Source organism: Canis lupus, chromosome 5, assembly GCF_011100685.1.
Source record: "Canis lupus familiaris isolate Mischka breed German Shepherd chromosome 5, alternate assembly UU_Cfam_GSD_1.0, whole genome shotgun sequence".
Lineage (NCBI taxonomy): Eukaryota > Metazoa > Chordata > Mammalia > Carnivora > Canidae > Canis > Canis lupus.
This window is the reverse complement of record NC_049226.1, coordinates 82,226,690-82,251,050: the sequence shown is the minus strand read 5'-3', so window position 1 is coordinate 82,251,050 and position 24,361 is coordinate 82,226,690. Positions and strand designations below refer to the sequence as shown.

General features: G+C 50.1%; 3 protein-coding genes across 17 annotated transcripts in view; 1 reads left to right on the top strand and 2 right to left on the bottom strand.

Moving 5' to 3' along the window:
• The window catches only part of RANBP10 (RAN binding protein 10), a 74,578-nt gene extending 70,838 nt beyond the window's left edge, over positions 1-3,740 (bottom strand). The window contains exons 1-2 of the mRNA XM_038538560.1: positions 3,036-3,740; positions 2,140-2,251 (exon numbers count right to left, since the gene is read on the bottom strand). Coding sequence (XP_038394488.1) covers positions 2,140-2,251; positions 3,036-3,270 — 347 coding nt within the window. The 5' untranslated portion in view covers positions 3,271-3,740. The remainder of the gene's footprint in view (positions 1-2,139; positions 2,252-3,035) is intronic.
• On the top strand, positions 3,305-18,397 carry TSNAXIP1 (translin associated factor X interacting protein 1). 9 transcript variants are annotated; one of them, XM_038538551.1, is made up of 16 exons: positions 3,305-3,478; positions 6,797-6,896; positions 12,037-12,149; positions 12,295-12,421; positions 13,573-13,666; positions 14,681-14,877; positions 15,287-15,422; positions 15,857-16,026; positions 16,113-16,272; positions 16,349-16,479; positions 16,616-16,741; positions 16,872-17,024; positions 17,128-17,237; positions 17,448-17,574; positions 17,681-17,787; positions 17,992-18,397. In XM_038538551.1, the coding sequence occupies exons 1-16, from the start codon at positions 3,339-3,341 to the stop codon at positions 18,230-18,232; spliced, it is 2,232 nt and encodes a 743-aa protein (XP_038394479.1). In that variant the 5' UTR covers positions 3,305-3,338; the 3' UTR covers positions 18,233-18,397. The 9 variants fall into 9 exon arrangements, with proteins under 9 accessions (XP_038394479.1, XP_038394482.1, XP_038394480.1 ...); XM_038538552.1 differs by lacking the exon at positions 3,305-3,478 and adding an exon at positions 3,588-3,926; XM_038538554.1 differs by lacking the exon at positions 12,037-12,149 and having other exon boundaries at positions 3,340-3,478.
• CENPT (centromere protein T) lies at positions 18,395-24,090 on the bottom strand. Of its 7 annotated transcripts, XM_038538566.1 has the most exons (15): positions 23,767-23,879; positions 23,533-23,670; positions 23,053-23,117; positions 22,718-22,796; positions 22,496-22,583; positions 22,292-22,388; positions 22,032-22,168; positions 21,872-21,908; positions 21,520-21,662; positions 20,792-20,992; positions 19,986-20,294; positions 19,640-19,730; positions 18,893-19,060; positions 18,702-18,806; positions 18,403-18,625 (listed from the first exon to the last, which is right to left on the bottom strand). In XM_038538566.1, the coding sequence occupies exons 4-15, from the start codon at positions 22,772-22,774 to the stop codon at positions 18,502-18,504; spliced, it is 1,557 nt and encodes a 518-aa protein (XP_038394494.1). In that variant the 5' UTR covers positions 22,775-22,796; positions 23,053-23,117; positions 23,533-23,670; positions 23,767-23,879; the 3' UTR covers positions 18,403-18,501. The 7 variants fall into 7 exon arrangements, with proteins under 7 accessions (XP_038394491.1, XP_038394494.1, XP_038394495.1 ...); XM_038538567.1 differs by lacking the exons at positions 23,533-23,670; positions 23,767-23,879 and adding an exon at positions 23,903-23,971; XM_038538564.1 differs by lacking the exon at positions 23,053-23,117 and having other exon boundaries at positions 23,767-23,880.
• Positions 24,091-24,361: the final 271 nt, after the last annotated feature.

Below are 24,361 nucleotides of genomic sequence, written 5' to 3'. Positions count from 1 at the left end.
CTCCCTCTGCCTGTCTGTGCTTCTCTCTGTGTGTGTCTCTCATGAATAAATAAATAAAATCTTAAAAAAAAAAAAAAAAAGGGATCCCTGGGTGGCGCAGCGGTTTGGCGCCTGCCTTTGGCCCAGGGCGCGATCCTGGAGACCCGGGATCGAATCCCACATCAGGCTCCCGGTGCATGGAGCCTGCTTCTCCCTCTGCCTGTGTCTCTGCCTCTCTCTCTCTCTCTCTGTGTGACTATCATAAATAAATAAAAAATTTAAAAAAAAAATGCTGGGTATAGAAGCTGGGAGACGATGGTCAACTCTCTTTAAATTTTCAGGCAACACCTATAGTAAGGCCAACTAACAAGACACAGGGCCTTTTCAAGCAAAATCTACTTACAACTGAAATATGAAAAGTCAGTTGGAGGAATCCAGATCTCTACATTTAAACACTACCTTTCTGAAAAAGTATTCACGTTTCTCAAAGCTCAGCTGCTACCTATGATTAGCACTACAGAGAAAACAATTGATTTTCCTTCCTACAAGTCTAAGAAATGCCCTTCAGTCTCTTTGGCAATATGAGACTCCAGTCACTGCCATTTCAGTCTCTACCAAAACTATTTTTGCACTGTTTAAGAGGCTATTCTTATTCACACTAGTTCAAGAACATTATATGTACATATGTACTTTTATCAGATGGTGGGAAGGGGAAATAGAAACCTTAAAGCTCTCCAAAAGTATGTTTTCTATCTGTAAATGCACTAGGTAGGAATAAAAGTGAAAAGATGTAATACCATGCCATGATCAGAATTTCAGAATCACAGAATTCTGCGGTTCAAGGCAGCTTAGATACTGACCTAGCTCCCCCATAATACAAACAAGGAGATTAAAGATGCACCATCTACACATGGCCACACAGCCATCTCAGGCAAGGATGTTACAACTTCACAGAGGAAGCAGGCACAGCTCTGACTCTATCAGTCCTCCCCCAACACAAACCCCTTGGCTGGGCGTTTTGCATGTACCACAAAAGGGACAGTCCCTAGGAGAGAGGAAGTATTCTGAATGCTCAAGAACACATATTCAGGGTTGGCACGAAGGTCACTGGTCTAGTTGGCAAACTTCCCACATCAGACCTAAGGTCTGATGAGGAAAGCCTTTCCAAGACAGCTGAAATCATGTTATTATATAAGTTAAACACCTGCTTTGTCACAATCAATAGGAAAAAGGGAAGACTAGGAGAAAAAGGAAAAAAAAGAAAAATGCGAAATCTACCCCTCTGACTTCCAGGTGTCTGCTTAGATCACCCTAAAATAGGGAGCCTCCCTAATGCTAACTTTAATGAGGACCTTCCTAAAGCTGGTCCAACTGGTGTTTGAGTCCCTGGACTGAAAAACAAGTTTATGAGCAGCAAGGTCATCTGATTCTGACCATGTGCATGTTATTTACCCTGACATGACAGGCTAGTGGCTGCCACAGCTGTGATAAATGCTGTGAAGACTCTACTATCCCTTTGAAGCCTACAGGGGCCTCTATGTGACTAAATGCCATAAAAAAGAACCCTGAATGCAACAAGAGTGTGAAAGAAGGGAAGTCACAAATGTCATATAACAGCAGGGGAAATCCCACTCTGGACCCTGAATTTTTTTTTAAATTTATTTATTTATGATAGTCACAGAGAGAGAGAGAGAGAAAGAGAGAGAGAGAGAGGCAGAGACACAGACAGAGGGAGAAGCAGGCTCCATGCACTGGGAGCCCGATGTGGGATTCGATCCCGGGTCTCCAGGATTGCGCCCTGGGCCAAAGACAGGCGCCAAACCGCTGCGCCACCCAGGGATCCATGGACCCTGAATTGTTAATGTAAACTTGTTACTTGTTTCCCTGACCTATGAGGTATCTCATTACATAATCACTGAATAGGAAGTCCCCTCCTCTACCCTCAATGAACCTACTTGCCATCAAGGGCTGCTGCTTAGACTAGGCCATGCCCACGGTCAGGTCATAGAGACAGCCCACTCACTATTCAACCCTCTGTAGCCCAGACCCATGCATCTTAGCAACTCACATCAGTCACAAGTGTCAGCCAGAAGACCTCAAACTCTGACCATAGGGAATAGCTCAGTGCCAAGGGAAAGAAGGTGGTAAGAAGGGGCTTACCCATCTCTTCCTTTGCTGACAATCTTCACCTCAAAGTAATAAATGCCACAGGCAGCAGGTATGGGGTGGGTGGCACGCACTGAGGCAGCATCTTTGTGATTTTTGCCATGACCTAATAGGAGAAAGCAAGTAAGAAATTTCAGCAGAAAGAAATGCAAATAGAAGTCCTGTTCTTTTCTACTCCATGGCAACTTCACTGCTTCATGGCCAGAGGAAGCCCTGACATTGTTGGAGGAATAACCAGATAACAACTGAGCAAACACATAAACCTCCCACCTTTGGCTCACCTCTTACTGTGAACAGCAGCCCTGCCAGAGACAATTTCTCCCATACAAACTAAGTCAGGGTGCAGGCAATGTGGATGAATGTGAGAGATTCCCAAGCGCTGCTGGCAGTCTCTCCAAAACACAGAGAGCCCACCTAGATCAGGGGAGAGGGAGGCAGCTCTGGAAGATCACCCCTCTCAACTTGAGTAAAGAACCACAAGCTCTCTCTGATATCTGGCAGGTGAGCAAGCCCATGGGCCTCTGGCTAATGGAGGGGTTGTGACCACCCCTTTCTTCAGACACTCCCCAAACTAAGCAGTGATGAAAGGCCCAGCTGGAATTGGAGCTATCCCAGGATAAGCAAGGCCCTCAGGAGGAAGGTCCAGCCTAGCACTGGGTTTGGACACCTGTTGCAGTCCTCCTGACATCGGGTGTCTCGGGGCACAGCAGTCCAGGCAGTCGACCCTCGGCCTGGTCAGCTTCAACACCTTGGACACCCCGCAGGGGCTAAGGCCTAACCCGGGGCACCCAAATCGGGGAAGGGACGTGATGGGACAGGGGCCGGGCAGCACAGCCGCCCGGCAGGTGCTCCGGTCTTCCCCCCACCCCCAGGGCCAAACTGGCCGATACCTTTGTAGTGGACGCGGAGGTTGCCCTGGGAGAGGCCGATGTAGTTGTACTTGTCCTTGGGGCTCCAGGAGCGCGGCAGCGGCGTCTCATGCTGGTTGACCGCGGGGTACAGGCGCTGAAGGCGCCGGCTCAGCTCCTGCTCCCCCGGGGACTGCAGCCCGCCCCCAGCGCCCCCGCCAGAGGAATCTCCAGCTTGCGGGCTCCCAGCTCCCGGGTCCGCCGTCGCCGCCGCCATCTTGGAGGGAGCTGCTATTGTGTCACTGGGGGCGGGGAGGAGCGAGACCAGATCTCCCCGCTCAGCCAATGGCCCGCGAGCCTACCGAGGCCGCAGGGAAACCGAGTCCAAGTCCTACACCTCTCTTTGGACTCTGCCCTGCTTCGCCACATTTCGGACTATATATCCCACAATGCAGAGCTCTCCAGAGGCGGGACAACCAGTGCTCGTAAGGAACTTTGGGAGATGTAGTACAAATTTGCTCAGTCATAAGCCTGTTCAGCGGAGACTTTGGGAAACCAAAAACTACAATTCCCGCTGGCGACGCGGCTCCGGGTCCTCAGTTCACCGCCCGCCCCCATGGCCTCTGTTTATCCCCCCGCCTCAGTTCCGATAGCCAGGGTCAAATCACTGGTAGTAACTGACTGAGGGGACCCTGTCCCCGGGTCCGAGGCCACCTTTGCTTATTGGCTTTGCTCCCAGCTTGTGGGCTCTGGCCGAGTGGGCGTGGCACAGACTCAACTCCGCCCCCGCCGCTAGGATGCTGGGGCCTGGTCGCCATAGCGACGGGCTGTACACTACCGCAGCTTCCCGGGCCGCGGGTGCTGGCTGCCCGACTGTCTGAGGGTCATGGCCTCCCCCAAGCCGCGGTGCTCCAGCTTCGCGACTACGTCGAGGTAGGCCCTGACCCGACTGAGGGCGGAGAGGAGGGTTTGAGAACTTCCAGAAAGTGAAATGCCTCTGCCCATTGGTCCAGGGCTTCAGCCCCTCAGGATCGGTGGTGCAGAAATGGAATCTGGACTGACTTAGCCCCCTGAGAACACTAGATGCTAGCAAAAGGGCTGGCGCACTTTATCATTAGTAAGAGACAGCTTGCATGTATTGAGCATATATTATGTGCCAACTACTTTATATATGGCACATTTAACCTCACAACTCTATGAGGTAGTAATATTTCCGTTTTACGAATGAATAGAAGCCTGGAGAGATCATGTGTTTTACACGTTTATAAGCGGTAGAGCTAAGGGGACTCCTGGGGAGCTCAGTGGTTGAGCGTTTGCCTTCCGCTAGGGACGTGGTCCCGGAGTCTTGGGATCAGTCCTACGTTGGGTTCCGCGCGGGGAGCCTGTTTCTCCGTCTGTCTAGCTCTCTGCCTTTCTCTGTGTTTCTCTTATGAATAAATAAATAAAATCATTTATTAAAAATGCTAACAAAAAAAAGTGGTAGAGCTAGGATTTGATCCCAGCCTCGTGAGACTCCTGAACCTGCGCTCTTAGCCACAGAGATAAACTGCCTCTTCGCCCATTAGCTTATGGCAAAGATGATTGTCGAATTGCTGTCTATTCAGGTTGCAGTCTCTGGGCACTCCAAAAGATGACAACAAGCTCTATTAGCTCGTAAAGCCACAAGTGTACATACTAAAACAAAAATTTTGGCTAAATATCTTTCCAGCTTTGGGAATTCAGAAGTCTCGGGATGCCTGGGTGGCTCAGCAGTTGGGCACCTGCCTTCGGCCCAGGTGGTGGTCCTGGGATCCAGGATCGTGTCTCACATCAGGCTCCCTGCGAGGAGCCTGCTTCTCCCTCTGCCTGTGTCTCTGCCTCTCTCTCTCTCTGTCTCTCATGAATAAATAAATAAAAGCTTAAAAAAAAAAAGAAGAAGTCTCTTAAGTTCAGGGCCTTTGCTTCTGTATCTCAAACATGGGGATGATACAACCCACTTCAAAAATATTGTTGGGAGGGATCCCTGGGTGGCGCAGCGGTTTGGCGCCTGCCTTTGGCCTGGGGCGCGATCCTGGAGACCCGGAATCGAATCCCATGTTGGGCTCCCTGCATGGAGCCTGCTTCTCCCTCTGCCTGTGTCTCTGCCTCTCTCTCTCTCTCTGTGTGACTATCATGAATAAATAAATAAAATCTTTAAAAAATATATTGTTGGGAAAATTTAGGCAGAATATGTGAAGCTGGGGATCCCTGGGTGGTGCAGCGGTTTGGCGCCTGCCTTTGGCCCAGGGCGCGATCCTGGGGACCCGGGATCGAATCCCACGTCGGGCTCCCGGTGCATGGAGCCTGCTTCTCCCTCTGCCTGTGTCTCTGCGCCTCTCTCTCTCTCTGTGACTATCATAAATAAATAAAAATTAAAAAAAAATACATTTAAGAATATGTGAAGCTTTCATCACAGCTCTTGCATATACTAAGCATTCAGTAAGTGTTTAATGAACGTAGTTTCTCCCTTCTTATCACCAATGCAAAAACCTGATCCCACCTAAACTCTAATCCTTCAGGGTCTGTTGCCCCAACAGAGAAAGCCTACAAAAGTCAGGAGGCTCAGTAGGTTGAGCATCTGACTCTTGATTTCAGTTCAGGTTATGATCTTGGGGTTGTGGGATTGAACCCTGCATCAGCTCTGTGCTGGGCATAGAGCCTGCTTAAGATTCTCTCTGTCCCTCTCCCCTCCCTCTCTTAAAAAAAAATCAGGAGATTATTTGCCAGTTTAATTATTTTATCTAGAGTTAAAATGAATCTACAAGAACCGGACAGCAGGCTTGAGAGTGTTGTTACTCAGCTCAGGAATGCGCTTGAGTTCACTCAATACCAGGATATACCCCTGTTATACCCACTGCCTGTGATCTGTTAGGTAACTTGAGTTTTCCCCACCTTTAAGGTAGAAATATAGGGGAATACCCAGCTGCTTCAGTCAGTAGGACATGTGACTCTTGATCTTGGAATATAAGTTTGAACCCCATATTGGGTGTAGATATTACTTAAAAATAAAATCTTAAAAAAAATAAAGTAGAGGGGCACTGGGTATCTCAGTTGTTTAAGCGTCTGCCTTTGGCTCAGGTCATGATCTCAGAGTCCTGGGATGTCAGGCGCCCTGCTCAGCAGGTTGTCTGTTTCTGCCTCTCTCTTTGCCCTTCCCCCCTGGTCATACTCTCTTTCTCTCTATCTCAAATAAATAAATAAAATCTTAAAAAGAAAAAAAAAAGAAAGAAAAACAGAAAAAAAGCAAGACTCGTCTCCATTTCCTTATGAGCAAACTAGGATGTCTGAGAGAGGTTAAATGACCTGCCTAGGGGTCCCTGTTGGAACACCAGATGTCAGCCCCCAGGACCTTCAGCCATTAAGTATAGGATGGGAGCTGACACCCCAGCCCTTGGACCCCAGGCCCTGTGCTTCTTGTTCTATAGCACCTGCCTTGGTATCACACCCCCAGAATGTGTCAGAGTCACAAACATGAAACTCATCTGAACACTGAATGAAAGTATAAGCCCACAGTTTTCTGGGCTCATGGTGAGGCTTTCCTGTCACTGTAGGAATTGGTGAGATTCTCAGCATGAGAAGGTTTCTGGGAATGTAGGAAAATGTTTTGGGCCCAGGGCCAGGAGCTTGTTGGCAGCATCTCTGGGAAACTACAGGCAGTGCTGGGAAGACCCAGAGCTTAGCTCTACAGGGAGAAGACGCCATGTCATATAGATCTGGGAAGGGTGGAGGTGCTGTCCCCACTCAGGGCTCTGTCACTTACCACTGTCTTCCCCTTTTCTGTGCAGAACACACATGCGGCCTTCAGGAGGGATCATAGATGACTCCTTCCTCACAGAAACCAAGAACATCCAGAATCGCAAGCTTTCTCAGAAACGGAAGACACTGGTTAGTGGCAATGTCTTGTTGGAAACCCAGATGTCGGCTCTCAGACCCTATCTGCCTCCCTCTCTGCAACCCCAAAGCACCACCCACCTGAAACATGGTTCCCAGAGTAGCTTCTCCGCAGCTGGGGGAGTGTGGCTCACAGAGGCCAGGCCCATCAGGCTCTGAGGTAGGGGTGTGCACACTTGCTGCACCTCATCTGAAAAGCCCTTCCAGATCTCTCATGGTAGAGAAAGACTCAGCTGCTGTCCATGGACACCCTTCCCCTGTAGCTCAGCATTCTGGATTAGACCTCATTTTTTCATTCAGCCTGCCATATGGCAGGCATTGTGCTAGGTGCTGGGATGGTCATACCAGACTTGTCAAGGTCCCTCAGGGCTGTGACTATCATTTTTTTCTGTATGGCCCAGGTACTTGAGTGGTGGGCATATGTTAAGAGCTCCATAATGCTGTAGGTAGGTATGTGAAGGCAGGATTAAAGAGATGTTCGCCCCTCATGTTGCTGACTCTGGGTTGGAAATAGAGACTCAACTGGCCTCAGGAAATGTCCTTCCTCCATTCCTGTTCTTTTAAGTTTTTACATAAAAATGAATGCTGTCTCTATCTTGGGGTACCTGGCTGGCTCAGTGGTAGAGCATGTGACTCGATCTCTGGGTGGTGAGTTCAAGCCCCAGGTTGGGAATAGAGCTTACTTTTAAAAAATGAATGCTGTCTCATTAGGTACTTTGGGGCTTTGGTTGATATGATCATTGGATTGTAATTAATTAGCAAACAGCCACTATCAGAATCAAATGAAAAAACACATTTATTAAAAAATTTTTTGAAAAAACACAGTTTAGCAAACATAACTCCAGGAACACCTGGGTGACTTAGTGGTTGCATCTGCCTTTGGCTCAGGTCATGATCCTGGGGTCCTGGGATCAAGTCCCACAGCAGGCTCTCCGCAGGGAGTCTGTTTCTCCCTCTGCCTATGTCTCTGTGTCTCTCATGAAAAAATAAAATACTTAAAAAACAAACACCAAAAAAAAAAAAAAAACAAAAAACCATAACTCTAGGTCACAGTGGAGCTGCGTAGTATTATAGGCTGTGTAGTGATTTTTTAAAAATTTATTTATTTATTTATGATAGTCACAGAGAGAGAGAGAGAGAGAGGCAGAGACACAGGCAGAGGGAGAAGCAGGCTCCATGCACCGGGAGCCCGACGTGGGATTCGATCCCGGGTCTCCAGGATCACGCCCTGGGCCAAAGGCAGGCGCCAAACCACCGCGCCACCCAGGGATCCCCTGCAGTGATTTTTTTAAAAAAGATTTTATTTATTTATTTATTCATTCATGAGAGAGAGAGAAAGGCAGAGACACAAGCAGAGGGAGAAGCAGGCTCCATGCGGTGAACCCGACGCGGGACTCGATCCTGGGTCTCCAGGTCACATCTTGGGCTAAAGGCGGCGCTAAACCGCTGAGCCACGCGGGCTGCCCTGTAGTGATTTTCTTAGTGTGTCTGGAATAGGTAATTTGGGGACTCGAGAGAGGGAAGAGGGGTCAGTGTGGACTGCTCACGGAGATGAAGCGCAGCCACAGCCCCAGAAGACCGGATGATTTGGGGCACACGCTCCCCACACCACGTAGCTGCCTCCCAGCACAGCTGAGCTGGGGCCAGGCTCCTTCGCGCAGCGGCAGCACCGCCCTCCCTAGCCACCAGGGAGCACTGTTCCCCCCCACACGCCGCCATCCGCCCCGCGCGGCGGCCGCCCTTCCTGCTCTCCCCTGCAGGGGGAAGCCGAGAGCTCGGAGCGCCCCGGAGCCCTCTTGGCTCCCATCCAGGGCCGGAGGCCCCTGGTAATGATGACCAACACCCAGAATTCTGCCTTACTTGCCCAGGAATCAGTATAGGGTGACCACGTTTTTTTCTCCACGGAAACGGCAGAGAAAATACAAGGACTGAACTTTTGAAAGTCTGAAAAACTTATTAATTCACTAGGGTCAGGTGCTTGTTTGACAGCTTCTCAGATGTCTTTCAGGGTTACTTGACACGTTTATAAAAATCACATACCCCCCAAAAAAAAGCACATTAATTTTGACAAATTTCAAAAACATTTTTGTCTGGCTTTGATTTTTAATACTTTGACTTTTCTTGTATTTCCAGTTTGTCTATTTATACTCCTATTTAGTCTTTTTTTCTATTTAAAAATGTTGATAATTTTGTGGGTTTGTTTGTTTGTTTGTTTTTAATTTGGGAGAGACAGCACAAGTGGGGAGAGGAGCAGAGAAAGGGGGAGGGTCAGGTGAGTGCGTTGAGCGTGGAGCCTGGTGCCGGGCTGGGGGCTGGGAGCTTGGGGCTTGGGGCTTGGGTGCCACCACTCTGAGATCATGACCTAAGATGAAATCAAGAGTCTGGCGCTTTACTGCCTCAGCCACCCACACTCCCTGATAGTTCTTTTCAAACAGAAAGAAAGCTTAAGGTTTTCTTTCCTAACAGCATAAGTATTTTAAGCAATTAAAATAAATACCAGGGCACCTGGCAGGCTCAGTCGGTAGGGCATATGACTCTTCATCTCGGGTCTTGGGTTGAAGCCCCACATTCAGGATAGAGATTACTTAAAAAAATAAAGGGCTGCCTGGGTGGCTCAGTCCATTAAGCATCTGATTCTTAAAAAAAAAAAAAAAAAACTTTAAAAAAGATCTTATTTATTTATTCATGGGAGAAGCAGAGAGACACATAGGCAAAGGGAGAAGCAGGCTCCCTGTGGAGAGCCTCATGCGGGACTCAGGACTCAATCCCAGGACCAATCCCAGGACCCCAGGATCACAATCTGAGCCAAAGGCAGATGCTCAACTCCTGAGCCACCAGGTGCCCAAGATTCGGACTCTTGATCTTAAAATTAAAAAATAAAAAACAGGGCAGCCCCAGTGGCTTAGCAGTTTAGCGCCGCCATCAGCCTGGGGTGTGATCCTGGAGACCTGGGATCAGGTCCCACATTGGGCTCCCTGCATGGAGCCTGCTTCTCCCTCTGCCTGTGTCTCTACCTCTCTCTCTCTGTGTCTCTCATGAATAAATAAATAAAATCTTTAAATAAATAAATAAATAAATACATATATACATACATACAATAAATAAATACAATAAATAAATACAATAATTAAAAAAATTTTTTAGGGATTCCTGGGTGTCTCAGTGGTTGAGGCTCTGCCTTTGGACCAGGGAGTAAACCTGGAGTCTCAGTATCAAGTCTCGCATTGGGCTCTCTGCATGGAGCTTGCTTCTCCCTCTGCCTGTGTGTCTCTGCCTCTCTCTGATCCTCTCATGAATGAATACATAAAATCTTTAAAAATTTTGTTTTAATTAAAAAAAGTATTTTGTGAGTGCTGCTCTGACCATGTCCCAAACATTATGAACTATAATTTTAACATTCTTTTTTTTTTTTAAGATTTTATTTATTTATTCATGAGAGACACACACAGAGAGAGGCAGAGACATAGGCAGAGAGAAGCAGGCTCCATGCAGGGAGCCCGATGTGGGATTCCATCACGGGACTCGATCACGGGACTCCAGGACCACGCCCTGGGCCGAAGGCAGGCACTAAACCGCTGAGCCATCCAGGGATCCCCTTAACATTCTTTTTTTTAAGTTTGTTTATTTTTAATATTTTTTTAAATTTTTATTTATTATTTATGATAGTCACACAGAGAGAGAGAGAGAGAGGCAGAGACATAGGCAGAGGGAGAGGGAGAAGCAGACTCCATGCACCGGGAGCCCGATGTGGGATTCCATCCCAGGTCTCCAGGATCGCGCCCTGGGCCAAAGGCAGGTGCCAAACCGCTGCGCCACCCAGGGATCCCAAGTTTGTTTATTTTTAGTAATCTCTATACCCAACGTGGAGCTTGAACTTACAACCCTGATATCAAGAGTCCCATGCTTCTCTGACTGAGCCAGCCAGACGCTCCCAACATTATTTTTATAACGTTGTATTCTAAGAAGTTAATGGGTCAAGAAAAAAGGAATTTATTCTTAAACGTCTACATAGTTAAGGGGCACAGAGGGGGCTCTAATATTGGATTCAACATTGAATTCTAATTCAATGTTCTTTTCTTTTCTTTCTTTATTAAAAATTTTACTTTGAAGTAATCTCCACACCCAACATGAGGCTTGAACTCACAGGGCTGAGATGGAGAGTTGCATGTTCCACCGACAGCCAGCCAGGTGGCCCCAATTTTCTTTTAAGTTGGAAAGTAATTGGGACACCTGGGTGGCTCAGCAGTTGAATGTCTGCCTTTGGCTCAGGGTGTGATCTCAGATTCCCCAGTTTGAGTCCCACAAACAGTACAGCGGGGCTGGTACAGATTGGTACTCATATCTGTTTTCATAGTACAGATATGCAATACTCACTGACATACCTCCAGAAGAGAAGAACAGCTCACCTTTACTGAGTTCCAAGAAGGTGTCTGAGTCTGTGTAAACCGACTTCATGTTTTCTCACTGCATCCTCACATCAATACAGTGCAGTGGGAACTAAAACCATCCCCATTTTATGAATGTAGAAATGTAGAGACTGCTAAGCCTGTGGTCACACAGCCAAGAAGGGGCATCTGGTTTTTTAATCTAAACTCTCTCTACCTCTAGTGCCCATAATCTTAATTATGAACCATATTAAGAATTCATAATTCTGGGCAGCCCCGGTGGCACAGCGGTTTAGCGCCGCCTGCAGCCTAGGGCGTGATCCTGGAGACCCTGGATCGAGTCTCACGTCAGGCTCTCTGCATGGAGCCTGCTTCTCCCTCTGCCTGTCTCTGTCTCTATGAATAAATCAATCAATCAATCAATCAATCTTAAAAAAAAAAGAATTCATAATTCTGTGAATTATGGGGAAGGGGAGCCTGGCTGGCTCAGTTGGTGGAGTGTCAGGCTCTTGGTTTTGGCTCAGGTCATGATCTTGGGATTGTGGGATTGAGCCATGTGTGGGCTCCATGCTCTAGTGGGGGTCTGTCCAAAATTTTCTCCCTGTGCTCCCCCCAATGCTTGTGCATGCATGCTGTCTCCATCTCTCTCTCAAATTAAAAAAAATAAAATGTAGAGGGAGGAGGATGGGGACGAGCATCAGGAAAGGGATCCGTGTTGCCATGGTAACCCCACCTGTCTCTTCCTGCAGTCCTGTCAGTTCTCCATTGGTGGCCAACTGTCCCCATGGCCCACACACACCAGTGGTCAGACCATTCTACATAATCGAAAGCCCTGTTCATATGATTACCGGAAGCGAGCAGGGTAAGCTGGGGTCAGCCTCATGGTGCATGGGCTGGTACAGACCCAGCATTGGACCCAGAGACAGCACAGGGGCATGTGCTGGCCCAGACTAATGATGCAAGAGGCCATGGAGTACCCATCCCTCTCATTCCCCCATCCCATGCAGTAGCTGGCAACAGCATCCTCTGGGCACTACTAAGCCGAGGTACCTGGAGCAGCTGGAGAACTACCTACGCAAGGAGCTCCTCCTGCTGGACCTGAGCACAGATTCTACCCAGGAGCTGAGGCTACAGGTCAGAGCCACAGAATAACTGTGGGCGGGGTGGGGGTGGAGGGGAGTGGGTGGGAAGACAGGTGGGAAGAAACCTTACTCACTAGGACTGAGCACTTCAGACTTCAGGAGAAACCAGTCACTCCCAGCTCTTTTAGGTCCCCATTCCTGGTAAGGGAAACATGTTCTATAAAAAAGTCAGTGAGCAGGCAAAGCTGCAAGTATTAATCCAAAACTCTCCCTAGGTCTGAGTTTCCACATCTGAGTCAGGTAGTAGACTGGATGCCATCTCCAGTCCCTTCAGCTCTGTGATCTTCAGTGCCTAGCATGGGTTGTTGGACATCAGCCAATGGCCTGAAATCCTGGCCACTGAGCAAGAAGCAGTAAATACAGTATTTACCAGGTCAGGGATGACAGACCCAAGCTTGAGGAACTTAGCCCAGACACATAGGAAAATCTAGATGTAGATCAGATTCTAGCACATTTAAAGGAGGGAATCACCAAATCCCTGCTCAAACAGGAATGATGACAGGGAATCCCTCACTTCTGACTTAATCACTGACAGAAGCATTTGCTGAGCATCACCTGTGTGTCAGGCCCTGAATGGGACCTTGAATACAATCTCACAAGCTAAAGGTACCTCATCATCAACAAGGAAGCAGAACTTCAGAGAAGGCATGCATTTATGAAATGGTGGGGCTGGGATATGAACTCAGGGCTGATTCCAGAACCTATTCTAATTCCAGGACATAATGCTGCCTCCAAAAACTTCTGTGTCCAAATGGGACAGAAAATCATAACTCTCCTTGGTCAGAATACAAGGCTAGAGCCTCTGATCTCCTCCTGTTCCCCCAGGTCTGTGAGATAGCAAGGGGGTGCTGGTGAGAGGCCAAATGAAACAGTGCTTGGAGAAGGCTAGCAGCCTGGAGAGCCAGAGTGGAATGGCCCCAATCCAGGTCATCTTCCAGGCTTCAGAGATAGTACCAGGAGAGACCTCCAGAGAAGAGTTGAGAGGGACAGAGCTGCCCCTTAGCTTCCTGGCATTGAGAGACCCAGGTAGTACCCAGGCATTTATTTGAATGTGGGTCACCTGGCAGCTTCATGCTATAATACTTCTAAGCTTAAGAGTGGCAGCTATAGGCCAGAAGGTGACAGGTCCCCTTTTCTTGCCAGCCTTACAGAGAAATCTTTGAGTTCTTCATAGAGGACTTTAAAACGTACAAGCCATTGCTATCCTCCATCAAGAATGCATATGAGGTGATGCTGGGTAAGACTGCAGCCTCTGCCTGGATCCAGTTTGGAAGGCATGGAGAGGATCCTACTCTGACCTTCTGGGGCTGTGCAGAAGTACTGGGGCAGCTGCTAACTGGGCCTTGAGGTCACCAAGCCTTGCTCAGCTTTTTCTTACACTGTCGTGTGTGATAGAGAACCTGACTACCTACCTCTAGTCCTTGGCAAGCATGGTAAGGCAGTATCTGTAGGAAAGAGAGCAACTTCACTATTGAGAACAAAGTCTAAGAGGGAGTGAGTACCTCTGGGAAGTGATGAGCCTCCCCAACCAGGCTCAGGAGTGCTGGGCATGGTACAACTGCAGGACTAAAAGCTATAGGGAGGGGGGATCCCTGGGTGGTGCAGCGGTTTGGCACCTGCCTTTGGCCCAGGGCGCGATCCTGGAGACCCGGGATCGAGTCCCACATCAGGCTCCCGGTGCATGGAGCCTGCTTCTCCCTCTGCCTGTCTCTCTCTCTCTCTCTCTCTCTCTCTCTCTCTGACTATCATAAATAAATAAAAATTAAAAAAAAATAAAAATAAAAGCTATAGGGAGAAAGGGCATAGATGAAACCCCAGTACTCATCCAGACTCTGTCTCTGGTTTGTTTGTTTGTTTGTTTGTTTGTTTGTTTGTTTGTTTAAAATATTTTTTTTTGAGAGATAGAGCAAGAGCACAAGTGAGGTGAGGAGCAGAGGGAGAAGCAGACTCCCTGCTGAGCAGGGACCTCCCCCGGGACCCCCCCATCCCCCAACATGAGACTCAATCTCAGTACTCTGGGATCATGACCCAAGCTGAAGGCAGACAATCAATGGAAGCCACCTAGGCACTGCTGTCTCTGGTATAAAAGAAAATGCAGGAAGGCCTTAAGCAGGGGCCATGTTTTGAACAGGCATGCACAGACATGGAGTTTGCAAGGGACATAGCAACTCGCTGTGACCTTAGGATCAGTGTCTCTTGGCTGTTTGTTCTCTGTGGTCCCAAAGGGACTCTCCTACCTGTCCCTGCTTAGCTCACCAGAGGGAGAAGATTCGGGCTCTGGAGCCCCTGAAGGCCAAGCTTGTCACTGTGAATGAGGACTGCAACGAGAGGATCTTGGCCATGAGGGCTGAGGAGAGATATGAAATCACCATGCTGAAGAAAGAGAAGATGAATTTACTAAAACTCATTGACAAAAAGAATGAGGAGAAGATCTCATTGCAGAGTGAGGTGAATGGGAGTAGTATGGTAACCAACTCCCTAAATTCCTGCTACTCCCACCCTAGGGGTGATCTGAGGCCTTGGGCACTGAGGTGACTCCCTAACTCTCTACCCTTCTACCTGGAATGATATCCTGAGCCACCACCTCCCCCCAGAGGCTACCTCCACACCCTGCCCCTTCCTTCTTGGCTTAGCACTGGCTCCATGTGGCCCCAAATGCCAGAAGTCCTGCTTCTTGGCTGCCAAATTTTCTCCACAGGAGGAAGCGTTGATACTTTGCTGGATTCTCAGGAATGGTCTGTCTCCTTCCTCCACTTTTCCTGTTCCCAGACCCTGATGGGGCCACTCAGCACCCATCCCATCCCCTTTGATGGTTAGTTATATACAGCCCCTGGCCACACAGCCACCTTCCCAACAGGTATCCAAACTGAGAAAGAATTTGGCTGAGGAGTACCTGCGCTACCTCACGGAGCGAGATGCCCGGAAGATCCTCATTGCAGACCTGAATGAGCTACGGTACCAGAGGGAGGACATGTCACTAGCCCAGTCCCCAGGTAAGCCTGAGGGGGGTTTCTCTATGTGGAGGAGGTGCTAAAGAGGAGTCTCACCACTCATCCCCATTCACTGAACTCTCCTAATGTCTGTTCATTCCATGCCTATTCACAAAGCAGGGATGCTCCTGCTGCTGCCTGGGTCTATGGATCTTTTGAGCTTGGCTGAGAATCATAGACTCATCGTTTAAGTAGGAAACAATTGTTGGCTGCTAAGGCAGCCTAGACTCCCTGGGAGCAGGACAGGCCTGGTACTCCATGTCCTGGGTTCTCTATTTAAGCCCGAACTTCTGAGCTGTTAGTGCTGTGGGAAAGACCTAGGGCTTTCCAATCAGGGAGAAAAGGACCTGGGACCAGGCCCTGACGGACACTCTAAAATTGCCCTGGGCTACAGATCCTAGAGGCAGAGTGTTGCAAGTTGGCGGGTACCCTGGCAGGCATCTGGGGGGAGGACCCCGTGAAGTTAACACTGGCTCTGAAGATGACCCGGCAAGACCTGACCCGCACACAGATGGAACTCAACACCATGAAGGCTAACTTTGGAGATGTGGTACCCAGGAGGGACTTTGAAATGCAGGAGAAGACCAACAAGGATCTGCAGGAGCAGGTACTGGTACTGGTGAGCAGGCAGGGCAGGCAGGTTCAGGCAACATCACACAGGTGGGCAGCAAGAATTAGTCACCTTGTCCACAGCTGGACAGCCTGAGAGATGACTATGAAGAGGTCTGCAAGGAGCATGAGATACTGCTGCAGTTGCACATGACCACACTGAAGGAGCGGGATCAGTTTCATTCTGAGCTCCAGGAAATCCAGCGCACCTCTACGCCACGGCCTGACTGGAGCAAGTGTGAAGGTAATGATGGTCATTGTACTCCCAGGGACTGCTCAAGGATGTGGTTTGGATTCCAGTACCCTCTCTCCACCTGCAGATGTGGTGGCTGGGGGCCCAGATCGCTGGCAAATGCTGGCTGAGGGCAAGAACAGCGACCAGCTGGTGGATGTGCTCCTGGAAGAGATTGGCGAGGGGCTGCTTCGGGAGAAAGATTTCTTTCCTGGTCTGGTAGGGGTCCCTGGGCTCTGGAGGCTTGGGGCCAGAGACAGAACAGCCAGGCCTTGTGCTAATAAGACTTGAGGTTTTGGAGGAACCCTCTGGGGCTCTGCCCGGCCCAGAGATGAGCGGACACTCTCCTTTCCAGGGTTATGGGGAAGCCATCCCCCCTTTCCTTCGATTTGATGGCATTGTGGAGAATAAGAAGCCAACCAAGAAGGATGTGGTAAACCTCCTCAAGGATGCCTGGAAGCAACGTCTTGTTGAAGAGCAGGTCAGACCTCATGGGCCATTTTGGGTTGGTGTGGCCTCCAGAGTCCTCCAGGGGGTTCTGTTGAGGTACTAGGGAGAAGGGCCAACCCATGATGGGGCAGGCTTCCCAAACAGTCATCTCCACTCTGCAGAAAGAGAAATTCCCAGATTTCTTCTTCAATTTCCTGGAGCATCGCTTTGGACCTGGTGAAGCCATGGCCTGGGCTTACACCATTTTTGAAAATATCAAGCTGTTCCGCTCTAATGAGGTCATGAGTCAGTTTTATGCAGTCTTGATGGGAAAGGTAAGGTTGGGTCTGGCTCTCCATCTTTTGTCCCCAGCATAAGCCAGCTCTATCCCTGCTACTCCAGGAAGCATCAAATTATCCAATGCTTCCTTTCCTGTAGAGGAGTGAGAATGTATACATCAAGCAGAAGGAGACAGTGGCACAGTTGCTGAAGGAGATGACGAATGCTGACAGTCAGAATGAAGGGCTGATAACCATGGAGCATTTAAGGTGAGGGGCTGGTCCAGCCATTCCCAAACTCCCGTCCAACATTTCCTCTGGCCAGCCTCCCTGATACGCAGGGGTAAGGGGAGCTTGGTAGGAAGGGGTCACAGCCTCAACACTTGTCCTTTCTGAGCACTAGTGGGGCTGGCAGAGGGATACAGGAAGATGCATGAGCAGGCCACAGCTAGGCCTGTTGGCCCTTGTATCTCCCCACAGCACTGTCCTCAAGAGCACCTTCCCCTTCAAGAAGGAAGAGAAAATTCAGGAGTTGATGGAGGCAGGAGGCTGGCATCCCAACAGCAGCAATGCAGACTTGCTCAACTACCGCTCATTATTTACAGAGGTGGGGGGTGGGGGTGGCGGGGGGTTGTCCAGGAACTTGCCCAGCCCTGCTCTAGCCTCTGCTGGACCCCAAACGTGTTTTCACCTTGCCTTATGGCCCCTCCTAGGATGAAGAAGGCCAGAGTACGCCCTTTGTGCAAAAGCTGTGGGAACAGTATGTAGACGAAAAGGATGAGTACTTACGGGAGCTAAAGCAGGAGCTGGGCATGGAACTGTGAGTAATTCCTGAGGCCCTTTGGCCCACTTAGCCATAGGCAAATCTCGATGCCACAGGGTGGCATCTCAAGGCCTTGTGTCTCCTTGTGCACTGAGCTTGCTGCTGGGCCCTATATACTGCTCAAGCTCAGCAGGTGGCACCTTGGGGTCTGGAGTGCAGAAAGGAGGGATCAAGGCCTATCTTTCTTTCTTTGTTGGGTAGCCATAATGAGGTAACCCTACCTCAGATACGTGAAGCCCTGATAAGCATTGATCCCAGCCTGGAAAAGCAGACCCTAAATAGCTACTTGATCCAGGCCTTCCAGCTCCCCATGACAGAACTGCCTGAGGAGGGTGAAGAGAAGGAAGAAAGCATTGTGGTACAGCTCAAGATTGCCCTGCAACGGCTTCAGATGATTGACATCAGGCGCATGGGGTCTCGAGAGCCAGAGCCTGCAAGCTAGGGACACTGTGGGCTGCCTGAGTGTTCCAGTGCTGCTAACCTCTACTTTTAGTATAAAATTATTTGACTGAACCTATTCTCCAGGTTATCCTGGGAATTGAGGGGAGGGAGAGGGTTGGTCCTGGCCTGGCTGGCCCCAGGATATACACCAAAACATGGAACATTCTGTTTGTGACACTTTATTGATGCTGGGGAACTGGGGAAGAAAACTGGAAGAATGTGTGGGGCAGTCCCCTAGGCAAGGACTGGGCAGGTGTTGAAGCCTGGCCACTACTGGGCAGGGAAGACAGAGTTGCCACTGAATGCACAAGGGATGAGCAGCTGCCGGTACTCCAGGGGCAGGTGCCGCTCCACAAGCACACGCAGAGAGACTTGGTCGTTGACCAGGCCCTGCCTGCAGCAGAGGAAGATAGAGACAGAATCAGTAGCAGCCTCCCATACCCAGCACCTCCCTGCTTCTGCCCACTTACCGTCGCATCAGCAGTTCTAGGTCCTCTGGCCTCACAGTCTTACGGCCAGCATGAGCAGCAAATGCCTCCAGGTCGTCACAAAGATGCTGGAAATACCTGTCCAGGCTGCCAAAAGGGTTGGGGTAGGACAGACTAAACAGTATTGTCGATCTGAGGGGCTCCTCTCCCTACCCTGAATGTTCAGGACTCACCATTTCTCCACCATCTCAACAGCCTTCTTCTCCATGGGCATCTTAGCACAGAAGCTAAAGAATTTCACATAGTGGCTCAGTCCAGTCTTGTGGGGATCTTGACGGGGTCTGGAGCCAGGGGCTCGGGCTCTGGGAGGAAGCCTGGTCGACAGAGGCTCTGAAGATAAGCTGGGGGCAAGAGTGGATAGTTAGCTAAAATGCTGCCCGAAGAGGCCCCTAATCAAAAACAAGTCTTATTGGCTCCAGCCAGACTAGGGCCCATATGCTCCTTAGCTATCCTGGACCAAGAGCTCTAACTCTCTGCCGGGCCGTGGTGGGGACAGGGGGCCACATAGAGGCCTGATCTTTCCCTGGGGCCCTGATCCTCTAGTCTGGACCCAATGTCGCAGTCTAGACTCATTACATAAACTGATACTTTCTCAGGCCCTTGACCCTCAGTCTTCCACATGGACATTTCCCCTCTGCCTGTTGCTACCTATTCAATTCTGCTAAAGTCTCTAGGAAGCCTTCTCTGACTACATACTGACTAAGGCACTTCCCCCTACTAGGTTCCTCTAAGAACCTGGAAGCAAGCACCAGGATGACACATGTACTCAGTGAGCCCCACCCAGCCTGTCTAAGGGTGATCTCTTGAGTGATCATCTGCATTCCAATGGGAAGGGGAATAACCCTTTGGTGCTCAATGCCAAGGTCTGAAGCCTGCCCCCTTCCTGAGAGGCCCATGCAGAACAAGGTCATGAGACTTACACTGCAGTGCTAGACGGTGGGGCTGGCTCAAGAAACTGAGGTCGCCTGGCCTGAGGAGACTGAGTGGTGTTGGAAGCCAACTCTGGACTTGCTGTAGAGAAAGAGCAGGATTACAGGGGTCTCAGCCTTGACTATCTCACCCAATTGTCAAGGCCCACAGCTTCCTTGTCCTATTCCTCAAGGGCCACATCTAGCTCTAGCCAGCCAAGCAATGGGCCCCTCAGAATCTCCCCAACTCAACATAACTTATGCCCAGAAACATAACCCAGAGGTATAACTCCTCAGATTAGGGACTGAACACAGTTGTTACCCATTTACTCCCTCTTCCCTGCACTGGGCCCTTTACCTCTTCTATCAGAGATATCCTCATCTTCTGAAGATCCTTTTGGCTCATTAGTCTCAACAGCTTCTGTCATTTCTCTATATCCCTTAGAATTTTCTGTCCTGACAGATCCTTGTGTTCCTGTTGTGTCCATTACTTCGCTCACACTCAAATTTTCCTCCATCCTTTCCTCTGCCTCCTCATCAATTCCATCCTGTAAAAGGTCTACTCCATCTTCTCCAGAGATTGCACTGCTCTTGTTTGGGAAGCTCATAGCAATGGCATCAACATTCTTTGCCTTTCTTGCCAGAAGTTGGGCTTGTTTTCCAGGGTCTGAATCAAGGGAGAGAACATAGGTTAGGGATCCCTGGGTGGCGCAGCGGTTTAGCGCCTGCCTTTGGCCCAGGGCGCGATCCTGGAGACCCGGGATCGAATCCCACGTCGGGCTCCCGGTGCATGGAGCCTGCTTCTCCCTCTGCCTAGGTCTCTGCCTCTCTCTCTCTCTGTGTGACTATCATAAATAAAAATTAAAAAAAAAAAAAAAAAAAGAACATAGGTTAGAAAAGCAGTAGGACAAGGCTGTAGCTCTGAGAAGGATAAAGAGAGGGTATAGTAAGACCCAGTCTAGCTCACTGAGGAGAAGTGTCCAGAAGCAGACCAAGGTACTTATTTAGAGTATCCTGGCCCCAAACTGACCCTGCTCTAACACGTAAGAGGAACCAACAACCAGGGAGCTCTGCGGGGCACACATACAGGACTGAGAAGGGAAAAGCACCAGTGTCAACTCTCATCCAAGGCTAAGCTCCAGGCCACATGCTCCACATACTCACTGTAGTTCTGCAACTTAGGTCCACTGCTCTGTGTCCTGTGACTGACAGCTCTCTCAGCATCTTCAGCCTCAGTATGAGAGAGACAGGGCAGGGAGTGGTATACACTGGGGGAACGGCCAACCAAGGGCTGAGAGAAGGGCTGAGTGTCCTCCAACACGGTATCCGTTGGCAGGGTAGCAACAGGGGTTCTCAGGCTGTCACCTGGAGATCAAACACCAGTTGACCCTCTGTTCTCCAGCCTTATCAACCTTCCACAGCTCTCTTTGCTTACCTTCCTGCTTCTTAGCCTAGCATTCCCACCCTCTACAGCTTGTCCCACCAAAACTGCTTACCTATGCCTCCACACTTCTCACTCTGCTCCCTCTGCTAGGAAGCCTCCTCTTACTCTAGTGAACTTGATTTGTCTTCTGGAATCAGGCTGCCTGGTCAGTTCTGACTGGCCAGCTGATCCTGAAACCTGACCCTCATCAATCTACCAAGAAGCTCCAGTCACCACACCACACCTTTCTTTCCCTCGGCCCTGAACTTTTTCAAGAATATGGAATCCTAGAAGATACTGGGATCAAGACTGGGGCCCCATTACGACAAGAGGCACCTTGGAGAAAGAAAGCAGAAACTCCTCATAGACCTACTGGCCAAGCTGGCTCACTGTCCTTGACAGAGAGAGGAGTAATCCTGGACTCAGCAGCACTTCCTACGGGGGTGGGAGAGGGAAATCTCAACCTTACCTGGAGAAACCAAGGAAGTATCTCGCAGATCCTGCAAAAATGCACCCACATCTACAGCTCGGCGGGTAGGAGGTCTGCGAGCCAAACCAGGCCTCTGCACTGACTGTGGCTGGAGAGGTGTGGCAAAGGTCAAATTGAGGGAGCTGGTGGGAGGGAGGAGGCACAAAGGAAAGTCAGGTATCTGAGGCCCAATTTTCAGAACTCCCCATCTGCCCTGTGGCTCTCATCTCTTAGAACACAGCAATGATACCATGAAGCTAAAACTGGCAGGGACCAGTATGGCCAGATTCCAACCCAATTAATACCTCCCTGTCCAAGCCGTTCCACCAACCCCTAGAATAGGCAACAGCACCTGGTAAGGGAGGAGGCATTGGCATTCCCATGAGGCTCTGCAAGAGAATTTAAAAAGAAACCATGATGAGTTACGAAGCTCCTGAGAGCCCTCTCTCAGGCCTCCTCAGCTTCTCCAGACAGCAAGAGAGGATAGCCAAAGGTGTTGTCCAGGGTCTTACCTTGGGAGAGAGGCAGCCCCTGGTCCACTCCTTGCTGAAACGCTGACAATCTCAGCCTCTGCTTCCTCCTACCAGGAGCCAGCAGACCTAGAGCCAGGGTTGTGGGTGGCTCAAGTTCAGGAAGTTGCAGCTCCAGGCTACAAGGATGGAAATTATCTCAGACAGGCCAGGAAGCCCAATCCTGGCTTCTGGGGCCCTCAAGAGACTCCCTGATTAGAGCTGCCCAACAGCCCAGCGCAAGGGAAGAATTCACTGTGCACCTGCCCTGACTGCTTTTCCGTCTAGAGGACTGGACCACCTGCGGCGTCGGTACTGGCTTCACCACAGGCTCTGGCATCATGATGGAAGATTCTGGGGCTGCAGAACAGCAAAGAGAGGGTAGGGTTGGTAGGACAGGCTGCCCTGAATGAAGGATGCCAAGGGACTGGTATCTAACCCTGATCAGCAAGCTAGTGTTCACTCACCAGTTAGAAGGATGTTCTTCAGCAGAGTCCGGGGTGTCTGTTCATCCAGATGCCCACTGGTTTGAACACGGGCCAATCTCTCAATAGACTTTGGATGAAAGCACCAAGTAATCAGTCTGTGGCTTTGCCTTGAGATTTCCTCAGGGCAGAGTCAGATCTCAGAGCCCCCTGAAGGCAGCAAGAGCCCTGTAGTGGTCAGTGGTCAGTGGCCTGGGGACTTACCCTGGCTCTTTGGGAACGCCGGCTCACATTCATCTTTGTGGGGCTACTCAGCGGCATTTCAAGTCGGGCTTTCTGGACACTGTGTAAACACCAATAGCTCTGAGAATTAAGTAGGGAGAGGGAACTAGAGGATGCAGAGATATGCCTTCATCAGGGATCCTGGCCTGAAGCCCTTTTCCCTCAAAGCCAGGGACCCAGAAACCACTTGCCCCTCCCTTTAGCCTTTGTTCCCAGCTCTATCAACAGCTTGTGGATAGAGGAGCCTGAGGGATATGGGAAAAAGAGGGATCATAATGATCCAGCCAGAGGGAGGGACTAAGGAAGGCTTTACAGACCTGACTCTGTTAGAGGCAGAGGTTATCCACACAGACAAGAGGAGCAATTGGAAAAGTATTCATTCCTGACATGAAAATTAACAATCCAAGAAGGATATTTGAGTATTTTGAAACCTTTCAAGTACTTGTCAGTGTTTGACAGCAGCTTCTACATAGGTCACTCCAGCCCTAGTCTCTCCATTCCAGTCCCTCTCAGATTCCCAAGGCACGGCTCCCATCTCATCACTTACAGATCTAAAACCTACTGTGAGTAGCTTCCCAGTGCCTGTAAAACTGCTGCCCCAGTCTAGCAGACGCCACACCCTCTGGGCCGTGAGCTCACCACAGCCCTCATCCACTGCCACTGCCACCAGGTCAGGCCAAAGTCCCTGCTCCCGAGCAAAGCATCTTTCTAGTTTCTGCCTCCCGAATCTGCCCAGGCTGTGCGCTCTAGCGCCCTTCCCAACTTCCAGCTGAGAGCTACAGGGAAAGGGGACTGACTGCATGTGCGGGGAAAAGGTGGGCACCACAGAGGCGGCAGTTCAGGGTAGATGCCTGGATACACTTTGGGCCGGTGTTGGGGGAGGTGTGGCCCAGAGAACAGGACAGGCCAGATTCTGAGCGCCCATCCTGCACCACCTGAAGCAGAAACGCAAAGACGTGAGCAGAGTTGACCTCTGTGGTCCCGAGACCTGGCAGTCTGGATTCCCAGGGATGGGGGCACAACTAACTGACCGGAGCCCGGTAGAAGGTGGAGTCAGTTCTCAGAACCCTGGGCCCTGCGGCTCTGCGAGACTCAGTTTCCCTCTCCAAATAGGGTCAGTACTGGATCCCGCTGAGACCTGACCCCCTCGGCAGCGCTGTCACATACCCAATTCGAGCACTTCGGCGTCGCCGTGGGGTGCGCGTGTCCGCAGTATCCAGCACGCGCCGCAAAAGCGTGCGCGTCGTAGGCTCGCTGTCGCTGTTGTAGGTATCCGCCATCGCCTCAGCAGTCCGCCTTCCAAGCGCTGAAGCTGCCTCGGCCGCCGCCTTCCCGCCGCCGCATTTAAGCCAACTCTCGCGAGGCTGCCGCACTGCCTCACGGGAGTTGCAGTTCTAACCCTATTGCCCAGAGGCTAGGGGGAGCGTGTAGTGGTCGTTGCAAGCTCTGGATTTGGAGGCACTTTTTACCTGGGAGTGCACGTGTGCAACCATTCGAAGCCTTGGTTTCTTCATCTGTAGGTTGAAGGTGATACCCATCTAATAAGGGGCTTGTACCGATTCAATGAGATAATTTTTTAAAGTTCATTTATTTAAATAGTCTCTACACCCAAGGTGGGGCTAGAAC

What these genes read in the sequence shown, in the direction of transcription:
- TSNAXIP1 (XM_038538551.1), top strand. Translation starts at nt 3,339, where the DNA reads ATGGCCCGCGAGCCTACCGAGGCCGCAGGGAAACCGAGTCCAAGTCCT. An exon ending in ATGCAGTCTTGATGGGAAAG is followed by an intron (nt 17,025 to 17,127) that starts GTAAGGTTGGGT and finishes CCTTTCCTGTAG; the next exon opens with AGGAGTGAGAATGTATACAT. An exon ending in CAGGAGCTGGGCATGGAACT is followed by an intron (nt 17,788 to 17,991) that starts GTGAGTAATTCC and finishes TTTGTTGGGTAG; the next exon opens with CCATAATGAGGTAACCCTAC.
- CENPT (XM_038538563.1), bottom strand. Translation starts at nt 24,015, where the DNA reads ATGGCGGATACCTACAACAGCGACAGCGAGCCTACGACGCGCACGCTT. An exon ending in TACTTCCTTGGTTTCTCCAG is followed by an intron (nt 20,993 to 21,519) that starts GTAAGGTTGAGA and finishes TTTGATCTCCAG; the next exon opens with GTGACAGCCTGAGAACCCCT. An exon ending in CTAGAACTGCTGATGCGACG is followed by an intron (nt 18,626 to 18,701) that starts GTAAGTGGGCAG and finishes CCTCTGCTGCAG; the next exon opens with GCAGGGCCTGGTCAACGACC.